Here is an 18,170-nt window from a genome sequence, read left to right as displayed (position 1 = left end):
GTTGGCTGCCACTATCAAAGCCTCACAACTCCAAACTCACGTGCAAACCTCATCAAGGGCAGACATTTCTAATTGATTCCAGAAGTATTTCTTTTGCTGAGATCAGGGGGCAAAGGAAGAATAATGAGCAGCTTTTTAGAGGGAATTGGGGGTTAGGGTGTTGAGGAAAGGGGGAGGGGAGCTTTTAAAATCTCAAGGCTTGGCCAGAAATGCATAGCAATTTTACGGTCAATTGGCGAGAGCATCTGGAACCAGGCATCCTGGCCTCGTAGTTGATGGTAGTGAAACCAGCTTACAGGCAACAGCAAGCCCATAATGAGTCCCTGTCATGTACTAGTGGAAACCACGTTGACGTTCTGCCAAATATCCCTGCACCTTTTCCTCGGGGTCAGGATTCCCCTTAGAGTACTCCTCAAATATATGAAACACTGTCCCCTGGATCGTAACCCATTTGAGCTATTCGTAAAGGCAACTCAAAAAAGGAAAAACTAAAAACTTAGATCTTGTATGTGTTTAATTCCTCGAGTGCTGACAAGGCTTTATATCACAAAGCCATGTTTGCTTTCATTCGGGGGATATATTTCAAACGCAGCAGGCCATCTTGTTAGTGCACGGAGAGTGTCGGATGCTCAGGCCATAAATCATAGCACAGCGCGTGGCACACGGGCTGGAGGAGGCTCTTTGTTATTTCAAACGCAGGACAGGTGATTAGAAAAAGGGGCAGGGCCTCTCTTTTTTGAATGCCAAGCAGAAAAACTAGGTGATGTGGAAATAATTTCTTAGGAGTAAATGATGTTTACCTTAAGCCCCTGCTCGTAATTCACCAGGCTGCCACTGGTCGATTACACCCACAACTAAGGCAGGGGAAAGGACAGCCATGAGAAATGGAGGGGATGTGAGTCAACAGGATGGAAGCTGGTTCAGTGGACAGAAATGGGCCATGCAGAAAACTAGACTGCTAACATTCCTGACTTTCTATTTTTACCCAAACAATATAATTAATAGAGATTGGATCCATTTTCCAACTCACTCAAAATTCAAAGTTTGCAATGGTGAACTAAATTCAACATGTTTGCTCTTCTGGTTAATCTACTCTTGGCAAGGAATCACTTCCTGCTTTCAAACAAGAAAAGTAAAGCAAGCAAAAAAAGACAAGACAAAGTAAACTAAACTAAAAAGTGCATTTAAAATGCTTCTTTAAAAACTCAATTTTAATGTAAAATTCTGCTAAAACCGCCTGTTTTGATAATGTTAGTATAAATTAATCAGAAATATATAGAATGTGTGTTCCTCATAATACACGTAATATTAAAATGGGGGAAAAAGTGCTTGATGGTGGAAATCTTTTTGAACCTAAAGTATTTAGTAAAGCACTTGGTGGATGTCCACATGAGGACTTTTAAAAAAGGGCCTAAGGGATAAGGGATGGATGGGCAAGAATAAAAATGTATTTATGTCTCTTAATTTTTAACCATCTTAATAAAAAACATGATATAGAAAACTATCATGGATTAATATTTTCTAGGGTGCACATTCATAGTAGAAAAATCCCACAGGGCCATTAAATTATAGGAAATTTAATGCGATAATTTATAATGAGGAGACTATAAAACTAGTCTCCTCATTTTATAAAACAAAAAAAAGCAGCAATATATTCTAATATTGCTTTAATTTGTTTACCAAGTATTTTGTTGCTCATAGAAGGTATTTACTTTTAGAAGAATCACAGGAAATGGACAGTAATTTTTTAAAGAGGGGCCTCAAATAAATAACCCCAAATAGCTTATTTTCACCTTCTACTTAGCCTGTATTATGTAATCATAATTCTGTAGAATTATAGGTAATTGACAAAATATGCAACAATTTTCATTTTCGCCCTAAAAAGAAAAATCTCAAGTGGCAAAGTCTTTGCCAAGAACTTTTAGTAATTAACTTCTACTATTTGTTGAGAACCAAGTATGTGGCCCAATTTATTTATAAACATCATGCAATGTAACTTGTCCAACAATTGTGTGAGATTAGCCATGTCAATCCCAAATTAGAGACCAGAAAACGGAGGCTTAACACTATTAACTAGCTCAAAGTGACACAATAAGTTTTGGTAAGTAGATGAACAGGTAAAAATTTCCCACAAGTACTAGTCACAAAATAGACAAAAATATTGTTGAATAAATGAATGAAATAAGCAGTAGATGTATAATCCTGCTATAGGCACGGAAAGCAAATGTCTTACCTCAAAAGCAAATGACAAAAAAGGGATGAGAGGCTTCAGATGACCAAATCGACACAGCATTAGAAACACCAAGCAACGGGCAGCTTCCACAACATCTGCCTTAGGTCTGAAATAGTGTCATTAACAGGCATTAGCTTTAAGTATGCTCCTCACATGTTTACATGCTATAATTAATACAGTGATATACATTTCTTTTAAATTTAAAGAATTGTGCTGCACTTTCATATATTTGGGGAGCATGTGCCTCTGAAGCTGTTTGCAAAAAAGGAATTAAAGGAAGAAATAAAATGCATCTTTTAAAAAAACTGTTTATCGATTTGAGAGAGAGGAAGGGAGAGGGAGATAGAAACATTAATGAAGAGAGAGAATTCATGGATCGACTGCCTCCTTAATGCCTCCTGCTGGGGATGAAGGCCACAACCCTGGACATGTGCCCTGACCCCAGAATCAAACCAGCAGTGTCTTGGTGCATGGGACAATGCTCAACCAACTCAGCCACATTGGCTGGGCAATAAAATGCATCTTTTAAAGAAAATCTGTTCTTTACCAATGTATTACTTAGTTTGAGCATTGATGAATCAGGGTGAAGCATACTCTAAACTACTGAGTAAAATAGTAAACTAAATTTCTAAGGTTTAAAGTAAATGACACTTCCCTCGCTCAATGCTTTTACCTGTACACTTCATTCATTAAAAAGTGACTTGGGTCTAAACTGGTTTGTCTCAGTGGATAGAACGTAGGCCTGCGGACTGAAAGGTCCCGGGTTCGATTCCGGTCAAGGGCATGTACCTGGGTTGCGGGCACATCCCCAGTAGGAGATGTGTAGGAGGCAGCTGATCGATGTTTCTCTCTCATTGATGTTTCTAACTCTCTATCTCTCTCCCTTCCTCTCTGTAAAAAATCAATAAAATATATTTTTAAAAAAAGTGACTTGGTAGGAGGACTGATATAGTTAAGTACTCTAAAATAAATAAAAGTTGAGTTCTGAAATATTGGAAATGTGAAATTTGTGTAATTATACCTAATTTAATAGGTAACATTATAGATCTTTGGTAATTATTATGATGAATATTTCTGTATATATGATATCTAAAATATATGAAATACATGTATTTATGTATTTGGAACAGTGTTGAATGTCACATGCAGATAAATGTTTATTCACTGCCTCATAATGATGTTAATAAACAGATACTTTATCCGCTTAAAATAGTTTGATATGACATTTATCTAACACTTGTTGAAAATTTTAGTATTTTTGTAAAAGACAAATAGTATTGTTATGAAGGTGAATTTTCTAACTAAAATATTAGAGAATCAATGTCATTAAAATGCAACTATATTTATTTTAGAATATAGAGGTATATAAAAAAAGGAAACCTAAAGTATATTTTTTAACTTAAGACTTTCTTCTATTGTCTATTATTTATGACCCATTGTTTCTGTAAAATTGAATATAATAACAACATTTTAGTACAAAAAAAGAGAACACATTTTTAAACTCTATAGAAACAGGATAATAGTTTATAATCTGTTTGCATTCAAGTAATGTGATTAAGTTTTTTGTGAAAAAATATTAAGAAAGCTTTTTCCTTGTAATGTTGTAACTCATTATGATAATTTTTAATGACATATGGGTAATTTTAAATTTAAAAAAACAAGACTCCTATTTTAAAACACATAGTTTTTGTTGTTTTTAATATATCTTACCTTTTAAACTTTTATATTGTGAAATGAAACATACATATAGAGAAGTATAAAAAACAGAAATATGCAGCTGGGTGATTTTCAACAAATAAGCAACCATGTAACCACCACCCATTATCAGCACCCCAATAATACCTCTTACCTCCTCAATATTTTCTCCCTCCCTCTCTCTCAGCAAGAATCAATCCCCTGACTTTTATAGTAATCATAGCCTTTCTTGCTCTTTTTTAAAAAAATGTTTTATCACTTTAGCATAAGTTTCTAAAAACTAGCCTATAATTTTATATCTTTCCTACATTTCATAAATGGGATTATACTGTATGCACCTTTTTGTATCTGTCATCTTTCACTCAGGATTGTGTGTGAGACAGACCTATGATGCTGCAAATAGCAGGGGTTCACTCTTTCACGCCTGCATAGTATTCCTTTGTGTGGGTATACAACATGCATGTAACCATTCACCTTGTGAAGAACATTTAGTGTTGACAATATATGTTTATTGTAAACAATGCTGTCTGCACATTCCCTTCCATGTGTTTAGGTGTATTTTTTAATACATAACTAGGATTGAATTACTGGATTACAAGATATATATATGTATATCACACATACATGCCAGATATGTTAAAATTATGTTAGAAAAATTCTCAGTTTTTCAAATTAAATATCACAAAATAAACCCCTCTCTTCAGTGTGTGAGCATTTTAACAGTTGGTATTATTAATTCTTTTAATTTTAGTCATTTGGGATGTAAAATCTTTGCTACTTACAAAATTTGCCAATAGCATCTCCTACTTGGTTTTATTTTTTACTGTCTTAATGATAATTAACTTTTGAAAAACTGACTTTCTTAATAGTATTATAATCTAGTTAATCAATTCTATCTAATGCATCATAATTAGGTCTTTTTGTGTACCATTTACTATTTTTACATACTCCAAAGTTATAGACGTACATTACTATGCTACCTGCTGGAATCTGTATTGGCTTTCCTCTCACTTTTCAACCCATAATCTCCTGACCCCAGAAGTAATTTTTATGGTGTGAAATATTTGTCAAGTTTATTTTTCTTATTCCTATGTGGAAATCCAATTTTTCCAAGACCATTTACTGAAAAACCAGCCTTTTCCCACAGCTCTGCAGGGACACCTTTATCACAAATCAAGTCTATATATAAGCATAGATCTCTTCCTAGGTTTTCTGTTCTAATCTTTGTGCTAATAAAACATGTCTAATTACTGTGGCTTTATAATAAATCTTGATAGGGAGTTATGCAACTCCTGTTTTTTTTTTAACCTCAACACTGTGTTGGCTATTATTGAACTATCTACATATATTTTAGAAAGACCTTGTCAAATTCTAGGAAGAAACCTTTCACAATTTTAATTCAGATTGTATTGAAATGTAATATATGGCCTAATATAAGGTGACAGAAGGTGGTTTTACTTTGGTTGGTTGACACATGGAGTAATATACAGATCTTGTATTATAGAGATGTACGCTTGAAACCTATATGAATCTATTAACCAATGTCACCCCAATAAATTAAATTAAAAATAAAAGGATGGAAAAAAGTAAATCAATTTGGTATTGTAATCTTTACAATATTGAGCATTCCAATCTATGAATATAGTTATTTCTCCATTTATTTAGCTCTTTATTTATTTTTCATAATATTTCAAAGTTTAACCATGTTTATAAAGAGATTTCATACTCATTATTTTTAGGCTTGTATTTACTTGGTATTTGATATACTTGATGCTATTGCTTATACAGTCATGTGTACAGTAATGACATTTCAGTCATCATGTAGGATGGTGGCCCTATAAAGCCGGGGACACTTAAGGGTAAATGGTTTGCACTTCTCATCCCCAACCAGAGGGTAAATAGCTGAAATCACCCTACTCAGGGAGACAGATAGCAGAAATCCTCTTAATGCAGGGGTTCTCAACCTGTGGGTCACGACCCCTTTGGGGATTGAATGACCCTTTCACAGGGGTCGCCTAAATACATCCTGCATATCAGATATTTACATTATGATTCATAACAGTAGCAAAATTACAGTTATGAAGTAGCAATGAAAATAATTTTATGGTTGGGGGTCACCACAACATGAGGAACTGTATTAAAGGGTCGCGGCATTAGGAAGGTTGTGAACCACACTGTCTTAGTGCCAATTGCCAACCACACCCAAGGACAGAAGTTAAGAGGATAAATCTCATTTTGATAAATCAGCATAAAGCTGATGAATATTTTATTGAGATCCTCCTCTAACAACTCTAATTGCCCAGCCTTAAAAAACCCTAAACCTGCCCTTAAGATCCCCTTTTCTCTGACTTCTTATTGAGCCAAAGCAGATCAGCCTAGGCTCATTTCCCCAACCCTTTATTGTTTCATTGTCCCCAGTCTTAATAAACATCCTCTAAAATTAAAAAATATATATATATAAAGGAGACGAAAAATTCTTATTGCCTAGTGAGTCTTAGCCCTTATAAGGTTGTAGTGCATTGCATTACTGTTTTGTGCTGGTCTTACTTTATCAAAAGTAAAGCTATAGGCTAGAAATGCCTGGAGGCACTCACCTGTCCCTGGTGAGCTTCCGAGGGACATCTCCCCTTTCTAAACCAGTGTTGCAACAGAATGGACCCTAGTGATTATTACTATATCGCAAAACACCCTTCAGCAATAATCATTGGAAACCTTTGACTTACATGCAGGTCCTGGAGTGTATAAGGCACACAAGGAGGTTTGGGACAGAGAGAAAGAGATAGACACAGAGAAAGGGAGGGGAGGAGGAAAGGAGGGAGAAAAAGGAAGAGGGAGAGGGAGAAGGGGAGGAGAAGGGGGAGGGGGAGGGAGAAGGGGAGAGGTAGAGGGAGAGGGAGAGAGAGAGAGGGACCTGGGGTTCTTCAACTTTTATAGGGGTTCAAGGTGGGGCCTAGGGTTTCATGGGCTCACTCTTTTTAGGTGAATTTAAAGTGTGGGAAGAGAAAAAATAAGTAGTCCAATGGTCAGTTTTTCAAATCAACCAGGATCTCCGCAATAAAGGAGCCTCAGTAGGGAGAGGTCACATGGCTCTTTATCTGGTAGGATGTGGCTGACCGTGATTATTCCAGAGAGCCTGCCTTGAAGTGGATGTCTCTTTAAAGTGGATGCTTCAGCAATCAAAGCTTATGTCAAGCACTTTTGATACAAAAAGGAAAGCCAACTGTCTTTTTGGTAGGCTTACACTACCATTAATTACTCACATGTTTGATATGATGCTGGTGTAAACAAACCTACTATGCTGCCAGTCCTATAAAAGTATAGCACATCTAGTTACAGCAATAGACTAAACCATTCAGGTTTGCATAAGTACATTCTACGATGTTGGCACAAACACAAAATTGCATAATGACAAATTTCTCAGAATGTATCTTAGTATGAGCTCCTGAATAAAGCCTGAGGCAGTTTAGATTTTTAAGTGATTATATACAAGAAGAATAATTGGATATTATTATAGACAGCTTTCTTATTTTGTCTAGTATCCAGAGAGACAAAACCAATCTTCATAAAAAAAAATGAAGCTATACAATTGCTATTGGCTGATTGTCAATTCTATTAAGTGCATTCAAATGATAGAATGGTGATGTTTAGTATGTGATTCAGATTTTTTGGATCTGAGTAAGTATTTCAGGTAGACTTGAGACACATTTTTCCATTTTCCTGTTTTATGGCTCAGTATGTACTTGACTTCTAGTGTAGAAAACTAGGATAGAGAGCCAAACAAAATGAATGGTAAAATAAACACCATTTTTAAAGTATTGAAGGAAAAAGGTTTCGAATTCTACACATTGTTTACATATGGCTATGTGAAATGTGCCAGCTGCATCGTTCTCTACCAAATGTTTCTATGGAATGCATATTATAAACAGTTTCATTAACCGGAAGTTCATTTGGAATTGGATCTTGATGAAACTCCAGAGTCTTGTGCTATTCCAGAACCTGAAATCAATGATTATTGATTATCTATTTGGAAAACAATAATACCACAACAAAGACAAGATTTCAAGAATGACAGACCTTTTTTTGCAATTTTTCACCAAGTAAATTCTATAATTTCTGAATTCTGGACCATATGGCTTGGCTTTGTGTTCTGTTCGATATTTTACTGTCTGTTTGACTTTCTTAATTTATAAAATGTGCTTTATATAAATATTATCTGAGTATTGTTATAAGTATTAATAACCACCATATATGTTAATTACCTAAATGTTGGTATTAGTATTAATATTAATGATTGATAAATACCAAGCAATAACAAAAAAGTATTTTTTTATATACCTCATGCCAAAAAAGCAATTTAAAATTGTTCAAGTGAATGTATTTTATGGCCTGGGTAGTATTTAAAACAGGATTCCTTAAATAAAATATCCTGTGTGAGGGTAAAGAATATAAACTTTAAATATATACACATTCAGACATATATTAAGAACTATTCAAATGGCAAAGGAAAAATACTCAAATGTGTTCTATATTTTATTAAGTATTCAGAATTATAGTCTATGTTTTGCCAAATTAATCATTATATTTATAGATTTTCTTTAATAAACTTGAAAATCCCAATTTTCATTTAAAAGGCTTAGATTTAAAATGCACCCTTGACATAAAATCAGATAAACTGCTACTCTGCTTCATTGAAAATACAAGGGTGAAACTGTAGCTTTGAAACAGAATTTTAGGACTGGAACCCGGATTCTTTGTTTGCTGGAATCGAAGAATGAATCCATGGACAGAAAATGGCATAGCAAAGGTAGAAATTTATTGAAGAACAAGTACAGACTCCCATGTGTGGAGAGGGAAAGAGTCCCACAGAATGGACTCCCACATGGGGAGTGAGAAAGGGTCCCACTGAGTTCCTTTTCCCTATGGCTTATAAAGGCTACAGATCCTGGTGCCTTGATATCCCCTCTGATTGGTCACTAGTCCCTTTGACTGGTTACTATAGTAACTCCTGAGGCCCTTCTCCTTCATTGTTCTCCTATTCCTTCTGGGCTTTCTTCCTCCTTCTTTATTTTGTAAATATAGACCTTTCTTAGCAACTTCCAGCTCCCTTGTCTTATGGAAATGTAGCTGCATCTGGCTTCCTTGTGTTATGGAAATGTGCCTTCTCCCAGTCTGTAGCCCTGTGTTTTTCCATGGACCCCAATTCTAAAAATTCCCTAAGCCTGCCTATATTCCCCTAAAGTTCCTGTTTCAGTTTCAACTTTATTTCTTCAATAACAAATGTTTGGTGAATAACAAAGTTTCACATGTATTTTTAAAACTACATTATAAAATTATATAAAAAGAAAGAATTTCACATCTTGCCTTTGATCCAGAAGAAATCCGATGGAGGTCAAGGTCAGGATAAAGAAGCAGACCCTCAGAAGGAGAGTGAGCTGAGTCAGTGCCTGTCATACAAACGCACAGACCAACAGGTTTTTTAGGAGAGTTACCAAAAGGTGCATGAGAATTGAAAGCTGACATGAAAAACAGCCCCAAATACACCATTTGTCACTGACATTTTTCAAAGAGGTTGACATTTTCAAGAAGAAGACGTTTGGTTTCCCTAATGTCATTTATCTCCTTGGATGCTTGAAGAATGAATTAGACAATTTCATAATGATACTTAACTTAGTGTTTTTTTTTTCTAAAAATTCTCCTTTAAAGTTTGACTTTTATAATTCTTTGAAGTGCCCTCATGTATAGAGAAGCCATTTAGATTTTTGTGAATAAATAAATGCCACATTCCAATAACTATTTTTAATAAGGCCAATTCTTTGAGGTTTTAAACATAAAGCTGTCTTGAATACAAAAATATGTAAAGGAGAATGTCTTTATGAGTGCAAACACATACATGAAGACGATTTCACACACACAAATCTATACATTTGAAATCTATATGTTTATATAATTTCAAATGTATTATATTTGGAATTATAGTAATAACAATTATGCCATAATTATAAATAAGTTATGCATTCTTTAACATTTTTACTTTCTTATTTATTCTTAATTTTTATTTATTGATGTTAGAGAGGAAGGGGAGAAAGAGACAGAGAGAGAGAGAGAGAGAGAAAGAGAGAGAGAGAGAGAGAGAGAGAGAGAGAGAGAGAGAGAAAGAGACATAGATTTGTTGTTCCACTTACTTATGCATTCTTGTATGTGCCTTGACTGGGGATCAAACCCACAACCTGGTTTGATTTATTGGGATGATACTCTAACCCACTGAGCTGATCTATCCAGACAGGGCTATGAATTTTGTTTACATGTCAAAAATAATAACAGTGTTTATGGAAGACCTACCATTTTAGAGCTTCTATGCCAGGGGTGGGCAACCCCTGGTACGCGTGCCAAACATGGCACTCCAGTAACTTTTGCTGGCACACGAAACCCTCTCTTATAATCTTCCATTTACAATTTTTTTCTTAATATCGACTTTTTTATTTTTCAGTTAAATTCAGTGTAGGTGCATCTTAGATAAATAAATAATTTTACATAACAAGTTATCTTAAAGACCATAGACATGGATTGACAAGAGAGAGGAAGAGCAATTTTTATCCTCTGCCTTAACTCTCCCTGCCTTCCTAGATCCAACCAGTGTTTTGGTTTCATCCACATACACTTGTGAATCTTTGTTCTCAGTGATGAATTTTGTTAAGTCTCGTATTAGGAGTAGCCTGATGGATAAAAGTAGTAGCTCATGCATATCTCTGAAGGTCATGAAATATAAACCTGATGTAAAATCTCTGTCATCAGTGATGCAGCAGCAAAAGTCCCACTGATAATATCAAACGGAGTCATAAAGTTTTCTGTCGGACTATCAGTGTACATGTATACATTAAAAAATAATTGTATTTTCATCATCATATACTGTGATTTTGTCATTCAAATGAATTTTATTATTTCTTCAAGATTCTTCACATATGTACACCTTAAGAGATATCAAGTAGGCATAACATGTTCTCAAAAAATTAGGGTTGGCATGCAAAAGAATTTTGAGTCAGAGATTTTGCTGGTTTGGGCACGTACTCACAAAAACGGTTGCCCACCCCTGTTCTATGCTATGTGTTTTATATACTGTAATTCTTTTTATAGTTTCAACAACCTTTTTCAGTATATCTGCTTCATATCTGAAAAAAAAAATAACAAACTGGGACACAAAAATTTAGTAACTTTTCCTTAATTACCCAGAAATAAATGCTGCCATAAAATTAAACTAGCCCCTTCTGACACCTCCTGGATCAAAGTGTGACAGTGGTAGAATACATATGAGCAAGAAACTTAAAGGGAGCAGAGGCAGAGATCTAGATTGCAGTTATGTAGCTAATGCTTATGGTCAGATAAAGATGGCTCTAGATTGAAAGCGGATCAGTAAAAGCAAGGAGTTGGATACACAGCCCCTAGATAATTTCCTATTGACTGATGGTGTTTACATTTCACCAGAATGAGAACACCAGAATGTAATATAACAGGTTGGCTAAAATAGTGATCAACCATTACACAAACACTTTCTCTTTTTACTGAAACAACTACAGGTAATTTCAACTCATTACTACCTAATATACATACCTATAACCTCTGTTCAAATTCGTAAACAATAAGCAAATGCCACCAGTTGTAATTACTGTTCACATCCAACATCCCAGTTCCACACCATGGTATAAATCAGCTCTATTCCCTTATGGCCAAAGTTTGCTTTTGTTTGTTTTTTTAATATGTTTATTTTTTAATTGATTTTAGAGAGAGAGGAAAGGGGAGGGAGAGAGAGAAACATTTACTGGATGCTGGAATCGAACCAGCAACCTCTAGGTGCATGGGACAACACCCAACCAAGTGAGCCACACCACCCGGGGCTATTGTATCATAACTTTTAAAGTTGCTACCTGATACTGACCATATTTGGGGACAGTACTAATTGGATAAAGATATATTTAATTTCATAATTGATATAATATTTGATGTACGTGACATTTTAATGTGCACATTCCTACTTTATTATATTTCAATATAGTAGAAAAATTACAGTTTTCATTGGAACTCACACTGATCACTTTTCTAAGTTCCTGGAGTATATGAGTATATGCTTATTAATAAGGTAACTTTTGCTAATATTCTTTCTTTACTACACATTTATTACATTCATTTTGTGGCTTTAAGTTATAATTGATGCTCATTTTGGCTTACATTTCATTTTTTTTACATTATTTCAGTTACCACCTAAAAACTTTAGGAAATTAAACTAAATCCCAATGGCCTGCACTGGAAGAAAACGATATACAGAGGATATTGACTTGAGTGGTTTCACACAGAACCTTAGCTTAATTGAATTTGTACAAATGATACTCTCTGTTATAAGAGTACAACTAAACACATTAATTACTTTTTCAAAGGGTCTTGTTAAAACAAGTCAACATGAAAACATTAGTTGCAAAATATCAGTGCCCATAATGTTTTATAGAAACAAGAGAATTTAGAACTATAATAATCTGTTCCCAAATTTACACAGGATATTCTCAGATGCCTCATTAACTTGAAATATATCATCAAATAATCTGTATAAAAACATATCTGCATCCTTGCTCATGTGTCTCAGTTGGTTGGGAGCCATCCCATTCACCAAAAGGTTGCCAGTTTGATTCCCTGTCGGGGCACATGCCCAGGTTGTGGGCTCAAGCCTTAGTAGGGGTGTGTAGGAGGCAGTGATCAATGTTTTGCTCTCATATCGATGTTTCTCTCCTTCCCCTCTAAAAATCAATAAATAATCTTAAAAAAACATATCTGTAATGACAGCTACACATTCTAAGACTCTGTTAAATATTCAAACAGTTTTGAGTGTGTCTGTTATTTAAAGGATAGCATTGCCTTTATAATTTTACTTTGGAAATATATTTTGATTTCAAATGCGTATTCATGATATCACCCCATGAAGTGGACCCTGGCAGCTAAGGAATTGATTTTGCAAGCATTACCATACCAAAATCAACATAAAAGTCTGTGGGTCATATCACTAAACCAAACATTATATATTTAAATGTATGCATTGCATGTTTCAGAAAGAAAGGACTGAGCCTTCTACACCCTTGTGGTGGCCATCAAATTGCTTCTTTGACTCCCAAAGTTATTTATACAAAACTCGCACACATAAGACAAGCGAGTATTTATCTACTCTGGTATATGCATAAACAGAAAAGGCTATGGGACCGCAGCAGGATCCCCAACTACAAGTCAGCCACAACTTTTCTCTGTGATTATTGGCTACAGCGAATCTGGAAAAAAATATTGCTGTTGGATTTTAACATCTTTGTATGCTTTTAAACATCCCTGAGACTAGAAAGGCACTATAGAATTTTGCAAATAAGCAATCTTTTTTCCTAGTTGCACAGCATGTTTTTAGCAAAGAAAAACACGTGTGGGAAACAAGAAAATGCACCTTTCAAAAGTTATTTGTGTCAGGAATGAAGCTGTCTCCAACTCTAATTTCTGTTTGAAAAGGATTTCGACACTTGATATTTCTCTTTGTCAATATATTGACATGAGTTTCTTATAGAGTTTTTACTGCAGTTGAAAAATCCTGTGAAAACCAGGCTATAAGTTACATATTTTAATATAAATAGTGTCTGGCCACATTTTTATGCAGGAAGCACTCACACTTGCTTAGACATTCAAATCTCTTGGTTAACTTAAGATTAAGGGTCTCTATTTCAAAATCTAAATGGTTAAGTTCCCATTTTTCTTTCTATAAATTACTACAATTTATTCAGTGATTTTATTTAGTACTACTAAAATAATTCAGTAATGCAAACTGCACTCAACACTGGTCAGGATACCAAGTGTTAGATACAGGGGTGGGCAAAGTAAGTTAATAATAATAACAAATAATACCATAACTAAAATAATAAATAATAATACAAGAACAAACTATGGGTCATGTACTCACAATTATAGACCTACTTTTCCCTATCCTGTATTTAGATACAATGATTTTGCTTTTATTCTGGTTTCATTCAACTACCTAAACTCTACATTGCATATATATTTTAGTCATAAATTAGATGAACAAATTAAGATAACAAAGTAATCAGTGATGGGTTAATTACATAATACTTGAAGAGATGATTGTGAGGCCTTAGGTTAAGCCATCAATAATTCTCAACATTAGGGTAGTTCGATATCTACAGGTGCATTGCTGAGAGTGATATAGTTCACGTTACTTCTAAGAAAGCTTTGTTCCTGAAATACATTCTTGGGTTCAAATTTTGTCTCTTGTGAAGCTAAAGGCAAACGAATGTGCTACAATGTGGAATTGGTTTCATTAGTTGTAGCGCATATGTGTATGAGGGTGCCAGCAGTAAGCCAGTATATTTCCCACCATGATAGTCTCATGACATTTCTGGTATCCTGCAGGGAAGGTGTATATATATACATGCATTTTTATAAGTGTTTAAAGAATATTTTTTGAAAACAAGTTCAAATCACATATTTTTGTGTGAGAATGATTTATGGAGATCTAATATTTATTTTTGCCAACTCCAATCTATTTCCCTTTTTCTATTTATTATCATCTCAATTTTTCTTCCAAACCATCCCATCCCTCCTCTCAGTCAATGAGGATCCTATGGAGCTTACCCTGTCTTCCCATTCATAGACTGAATGGCCAATGACCCACACTTGACCTCATTGCTTGGTTCAATGATACCCAGGTGAACCAAGCCTTCACATCAGACTGCACTGTAAAACTTTCACTTCTGGCATTTTTTGTGAGGCAGTGCTGAAAGCTAGAGCGACCTGACACCCTCCTTGCTACCATGAAGGCTGAAAACCTGGAGGAGAATGTGCATTTTGAGAAAAGCAGAGCTGTAAGAAAGAATGAGAAAGTTCCTGATGGCATTATTTGACTCATGTGAGCTGTCAAAATTCCCGACTTAGTGAGGTTATTTCATGAGGTATACGTTTTCCTGGTAACAAAGTCAAAGACACTGATTTTTTACTCTTCTGTGATTCTATGTTCAAGTTCACCTACTTCCAAATTAGATACCTTACTATAATTTATGTACCTCTTTGAACTAATGTAAATCCTTTCAGGAAGAAACTAATATAAATATTTCTAGAAAACAATACACATTTAAAAATACCTCTGTATTTATCTTTTTATATTTTTACAATGTACTGTGTATTTAGCTATTTTTGTTTTCTAAAAACTGTAGGCAGTAAGAGTATTTTTATGTGGCAAACACACACACATACATACGCAAACAAATAAAAAACCTCCCCAGGTGGTAATGCCTGATTTAGAATCCAGATTCTAAACTCTGGTCCTGTGCTCTGCTTAACCTGAATAGTCTGAATATTTAGAAAGAAGAAGACAAATGAAGTCAACCCACATTGAAAATTTTCTAATGTCAAAGTGTCCGGATATGCTCTCATTGAAGGTAAGTAGGTTAACATTAATATAAAGTATTTTCCCAAACATTTCATTCTAACTTCCAAAATACTTTTTTTTTGGTAAATGCTGAGGAATTTATTTGTGGCAAATTACTTACTCTTTATCATTTAGATCAATAGTATACCATTTGATGGAAATTCTATACTGAAGCACTTTGGATATAATTTATATTCAATAGTCTAGAAGAATTAATTTACCTATTTTAATGTGAGATATTTTATCAAGAAAAATGACATAATTTATCATACTATTTAAAATGGACAAAACTTACAGCTTTATTTGCAAAGGTCTCTTCATAAAAGACTAGCATCACAGCAAACTGTACAACTGCATAGATCTTCAATAGGTAAGGCGCTGACGATGAGTAGGGAACTTCTTCCCCGGTAACCTAGGAAGACAAGGAAGAAGCCTTTCATTGATATCGCTCCCTGGCTTATTCCTCTCATTGAAATTCAGACTATGAAGAGAAGATATGCAAAAAGAAATCAAAGGTTTTGCTATCCCCTCCAACCCCCCCACCCCCCGCCAACACACACACACACACACACACACACAAAAAAAATGACTCTAACATTCATTTTATGAGATAGAAAAAGTATAAAAGTTAGAACACTTGTTTTTTTTTCAGTATTCTGATTCTGATTTAGTCTGCCTTATGTAGAACAAAGTAAGAATTGATTTGGCAATATGTACGGGTGATAAACATAACCAAAATGAACGTGAAAATATGAAAATATAAATAGAAAAATATGTCCATGATTATATGTACATGAAAGTATAGCAAAAGTGAAAATGGAAGGTGACTTTGGGTAGTGGAAATAATTATGCCTCAAAGGGAAATGTTGCTCTATTAGAAACAACTTTCTCAAGCTACAGAGTTTCCAAGAAACACTATGATTCTATTTTTTAATTTATATTTAAGCAACAATATGACTTAAAAAAATATTAACTTTAGGTTATCTATTTAAAAAACAACAACAAATAAACCATAGTTAACTAGACTTTTTGGAGCTGAAGTAAGCAAAATATTTTCACTTATATCAAGTTAGCTCTTATTATATAATTGACTGAACATAACCAAAAGGATCTGAGAAATTTCAACCTAGAATCTTTTATAACTAGATGAGAAAACAACCTTACTTATATCAGGATATTTTTGAAAATAAGAATAACACCCATATGAAATATATTATTTTATTTCCTTGAAATACTAGCTAAATTTTACACTCATAGTTATCTTTGAAATCAACAGTTTTCTATTTCTTTTGTTTCTATATTACCATTAATGGCAGTTATTTTCATAAGGAACAACAATATAAATCCTGAATAACTGGAAAGACATTCCTTTTCCGTGTCTATAAGAGGAATTCCAGAATAAAACTGAATATTTCATTTGGTTTCCAGTGTTTTAAATCTCTAGACCTTGCTTATTTTTTGTTTTAAAATGGGATTTCTGTATTTAATGTTTCTATTCTACTACAGAATGAATAATGGTGTGGTCCAATCCAATAACTACATCTTGGTGTGACTTTAGACCTTCCATTCTGGAGACCTCAGGTTTTCATGAACAAAATAAAGGCTAGACTAACTCATCTTTAAGGATCCCTCCATCTCCAGTGGTATAGGATTCTGTGACTGAGCTGCATGGGTTTCTGAACTACACAATGTCTCCTGGCCATGGATTTGGGTGGGTCTCAAAATCGCCTCTGCTGCTCCATCCCCTACCAGTGATGGTGAACCTATGACACGTGTGTCAGAGGTGACACACGAACTCATTTTTTTTGGTTGATTTTTCTTTGTTAAATGGCATTTAAATATATAAAATAAATATCAAAAATATAAGTCTTTGTTTTACTATGGTTGCAAATATCAAAAAATTTCTATATGTGACACAGCACCAGAGTTAAGTTAGGGTTTTTCAAAATGCTGACACGCCGAGCTCAAAAGGTTCGCCATCACTGCCCTAAATAATGCTCCCTGGGAAGAGAGCAGTGTCTGCCTGGGCGAAGTTACCCCTCTTATTGGCCCCTAGGTGGTGTCCACTCATTAAGTTATACACCACCAGGCTGCATCTGTTTAAGAGAACATCTTTTACATGAAGTCAGCATATACACAGGCTGGCTGTAGACCTCATTATAAGAGACTAATCATCACCATCATCAAACCCAGGAACTCTACTTACCTCGGGGATTTCTTCACTCAGTCCAAGTCTTGGTTTACCTGGTCCCCATCCTGGTCCTTTAAATATGACAGAGAACTTATTGAAGACTCCCGGTGTGGCCCAGAATGTAGTCCACATGTAAACTAAATGGTGGAACTAGAAGAATAAAAAGTAGCTTATTTAAAATAAAAAATCTCTTAAAAAGATTAAATATAATAAATCATGTATTTAATTTAATGTACTTTACATATTTAAATGCTACAATAATTTGATTAATGTTAGTTAATATGCAACTGCATTAAAAATTATAATTTATTTATGTATTCTGCATACCTTTAAATTTAAATGTGTCCTTGTCAATATTCAGAATTATAACTTGGAAATTAAAAAATAGGTCAATTATTTAGATACTCAGCAAAGTAGAAAAAGTCGGTTAAGAGGCTTTGCTTCCAGTGGAATTAACTAGAATCCTGAGTACTCAATATCCATGTCAAATGACATCTTTTCTAACATCTTGCTAAATGGATATTACCTTGAACATGGAAAGATATAAATATTGCATATATGTCACTTATTTAAAAATAATTATTTACTCTATTGAG

General features: G+C 34.4%; 1 protein-coding gene across 1 annotated transcript in view; it reads right to left on the bottom strand.

Annotated features, from left to right (window-relative positions):
* Positions 1–333: 333 nt before the first annotated feature.
* AGMO (alkylglycerol monooxygenase) overlaps positions 334–18,170 on the bottom strand; it is a 159,922-nt gene continuing 142,085 nt past the window's right edge. The window contains exons 9-13 of the mRNA XM_036328985.1: positions 17,590–17,724; positions 15,679–15,795; positions 9,290–9,372; positions 2,234–2,339; positions 334–456 (exon numbers count right to left, since the gene is read on the bottom strand). Of these exons, the coding sequence (XP_036184878.1) occupies positions 334–456; positions 2,234–2,339; positions 9,290–9,372; positions 15,679–15,795; positions 17,590–17,724 (564 nt within the window). The remainder of the gene's footprint in view (positions 457–2,233; positions 2,340–9,289; positions 9,373–15,678; positions 15,796–17,589; positions 17,725–18,170) is intronic.

Source organism: Myotis myotis, unplaced genomic scaffold (genome assembly GCF_014108235.1).
Source record: "Myotis myotis isolate mMyoMyo1 unplaced genomic scaffold, mMyoMyo1.p scaffold_m19_p_11, whole genome shotgun sequence".
Taxonomy (NCBI): Eukaryota; Metazoa; Chordata; class Mammalia; order Chiroptera; family Vespertilionidae; genus Myotis; species Myotis myotis.
Note: the sequence above shows the minus strand (reverse complement) of the source record. Positions and strands in the feature narration are given on the sequence as shown.